The 2,500-nt window shown below is 57.5% G+C and overlaps 1 protein-coding gene across 1 annotated transcript in view; it reads left to right on the plus strand.

The window, feature by feature from the left end:
- Positions 1-457: 457 nt before the first annotated feature.
- The window catches only part of myo9aa (myosin IXAa), a gene marked incomplete at both ends in the record, with an annotated part of 86,736 nt that continues 84,693 nt past the window's right edge, over positions 458-2,500 (plus strand). Inside the window, one exon of the mRNA XM_080531886.1 lies at positions 458-1,366. Within this exon, the coding sequence (XP_080388012.1) occupies positions 458-1,366 (909 nt within the window). The remainder of the gene's footprint in view (positions 1,367-2,500) is intronic.

A 2,500-nucleotide genomic window follows, 5' to 3' on the forward strand; every position in this document is an offset into this window, starting at 1 on the left:
GTGAATGGTGTGATTGTGTGTTCAGAGAAAGAGGCTGGCAGCTGCTCGTCTTGGCATAGGGACGGGCCGCTGTGCTGTGTGCGCGTGCACGTGCGTGTGCGTGTGCGGTAATCCAGATGACTTTATCTTTCATCCTCCTTCCTCTCCATGCATTTCCATGTAGCGCAGCTGCAACACGCATTTGGCTCGTTCGCAGATGACATAACGAGGTCTTAGTCATTCCGCATCTCAAAACAACTATTTTCTCTCCCCTCCTTCCCTCTCTCTCTCTCTCTCTCTCTCTCTCTCTCTCTCTCTCTCTCTCTCTCTCTCTCTCTCTCTCTCTCTCTCTCTACCTCCCCCTCTCTCTCTCTCTCTCTTCCAGAGGTGATGTCTTGAAGGCGGTCCTCCCTCCATCCCCAGTGAATGCCGCGGTGCGAGAGCGAGAGCTGCTGCTGATGGGCGCCCCTGCTACGCCATGAGCGTTCGTGATGGCGGCGGAGGCGGAGGCGGTGGCGGGGGCGGGATCGGCGGCGTGGGCACCCTGGGCCGGCGGCAGCGCTTCGAGGACTCTGAGTTCACCCTGCGCATCTACCCCGGCGACCTGGCGGAGGGCACCATCTACTGCCCCGTCAGCGCCCGCAAGACCACCACGGCGGCGGACGCCATCGAGCGGGTCATCGACCGCCTCCACCTGGAGCGCACGCGCTGCTACGTCCTGGCCGAGGTCAAGGAGTTCGGCGGCGAGGAGTGGATCCTGAACCCCAACGACTGCCCCGTCCAGCGGATGATGCTGTGGCCCCGCGTGGCGCTGGAGCAGCGGTCGATCGTCTGCGGTGGCGAGGACTACCGCTTCCTGCTGCGCCAGAAGAACCTGGACGGCTCCATCCACTACGGCGGCAGCCTGCAGATGTGGCTGCGCGTGACGGAGGAGCGCCGGCGCATGGTGGAGCGCGGCCTCCTGCCGCAGCCGCAGCCCCGCGGCGACCACGCCGACCTCTGCCGCCTGCCGGAGCTCAACGAGCGCTCGCTGCTGGACAACCTGCGCTCGCGCTTCCGCCAGGAGCGGATCTACACCTACGTGGGGAGCATCCTCATCGTCATCAACCCCTTCAAGTTCCTGCCCATCTACAACCCCAAGTACGTGAAGATGTACGACAACCACGCGCTGGGCGAGCTGGAGCCGCACATCTACGCCGTGGCCGACGTGGCGTACCACGCCATGCTGCAGCGCAGGAGGAACCAGTGCATCGTGATCTCCGGGGAGAGCGGCTCGGGGAAGACGCAGAGCACCAACTTCCTGATCCATCACCTGACGGCCCTCAGCCAGAAGGGGTTCGCCAGCGGAGTGGAGCAGATCATCCTGGGGGCGGGGCCTGTGCTGGAGGTAAGGGACGATTGTAACTGGCGTAATGTGACGTTATCATGTGACGTTTCTAAAAAGTGTTGTTTGATTTTTTTATACTCGCCTTTTTATACTCGCCTTTGGGGTGGCTGTGGCGCAGGAGGTAGAGCCACCGTCTAATGATCGCAAGGTCGGCAGATCGGTGGTTCGAGCCCCGGCTGGCCACATGTTGAAGTGTCCTTGGGCAAGACACCGAACCCCAAATTGCTCCCAGTGAGCGGGCCCGGGGCCTTGCACGGTAGCTTGCCGCCATTGGTGTGTCAATGTGCGTTCGAACGGGTGAATGAGAGGCCGTTGTAAAGCGCTTTGGAATAAGGCGCTATATAAGTCAGTCCATTTACCATTTACCTTTCCCTCGATGTGGTTTACGGTTTGACGATACATTTGTAAAGTTCTACGAGCCCACACAAGTTCTATGTATGAAGTTGCCTATACAGCAGTATAAGACGGTATTAATCTAAGTATTAAAGGCTGTTATTCATGGTGGATAGTGTCATAAAAGAAGTAGGCCTATAGCTCAGTTTGCCGTAACAGACGAGACCGCTGCTACTGTGTGCTAACGTCCGCTTCGGTTGTTGTAGATGTGTGCACTCGGTTGGCTCGTAACACCACTTACACAACAGAGCTTGGCCACAGCTGCCGAAGGTTGGCCCGGAGTTGTGCTGCTTCGACACAGGGTTTTTTATTAGAACTCTAATCCAGCTGTGCGGGGGATTATACTGGACACAGAGGAGCTTTTTTCCCTCTACACACAGCAGCCGCCGCCGCCGCCGCCGCTCAACGGCTACAGTTGTGCATTCTTGTTTCGTGCGGTGTGTTCCTCTGGGTTTGGTGTCTTGTGGGGGCACATAAAGACATAAAGACAGCCTGAGTAAAAAAATCCACAAGACATCATTTGTGGATGACCGATTCAAGATCTACTTGTTCAGATGTGGGTGACAGGACTGGGTTGGGAGGTCCCTCCCCCCCCCCCACAACAAACATGTCAACCTCTGGCACTGACGTGTGCTCTCCACACACACACACACACACACACACACACACACACACACACCAGGGGTGCAAACGTGTCACCTTTAAGCCATTTTAGCTGTTTTGACCTCAAAATAGGTCAAC

The sequence above is a fragment of the Nansenia antarctica genome (assembly GCF_963989245.1).
Source record: "Nansenia antarctica genome assembly, chromosome: 5".
NCBI lineage: Eukaryota > Metazoa > Chordata > Actinopteri > Argentiniformes > Microstomatidae > Nansenia > Nansenia antarctica.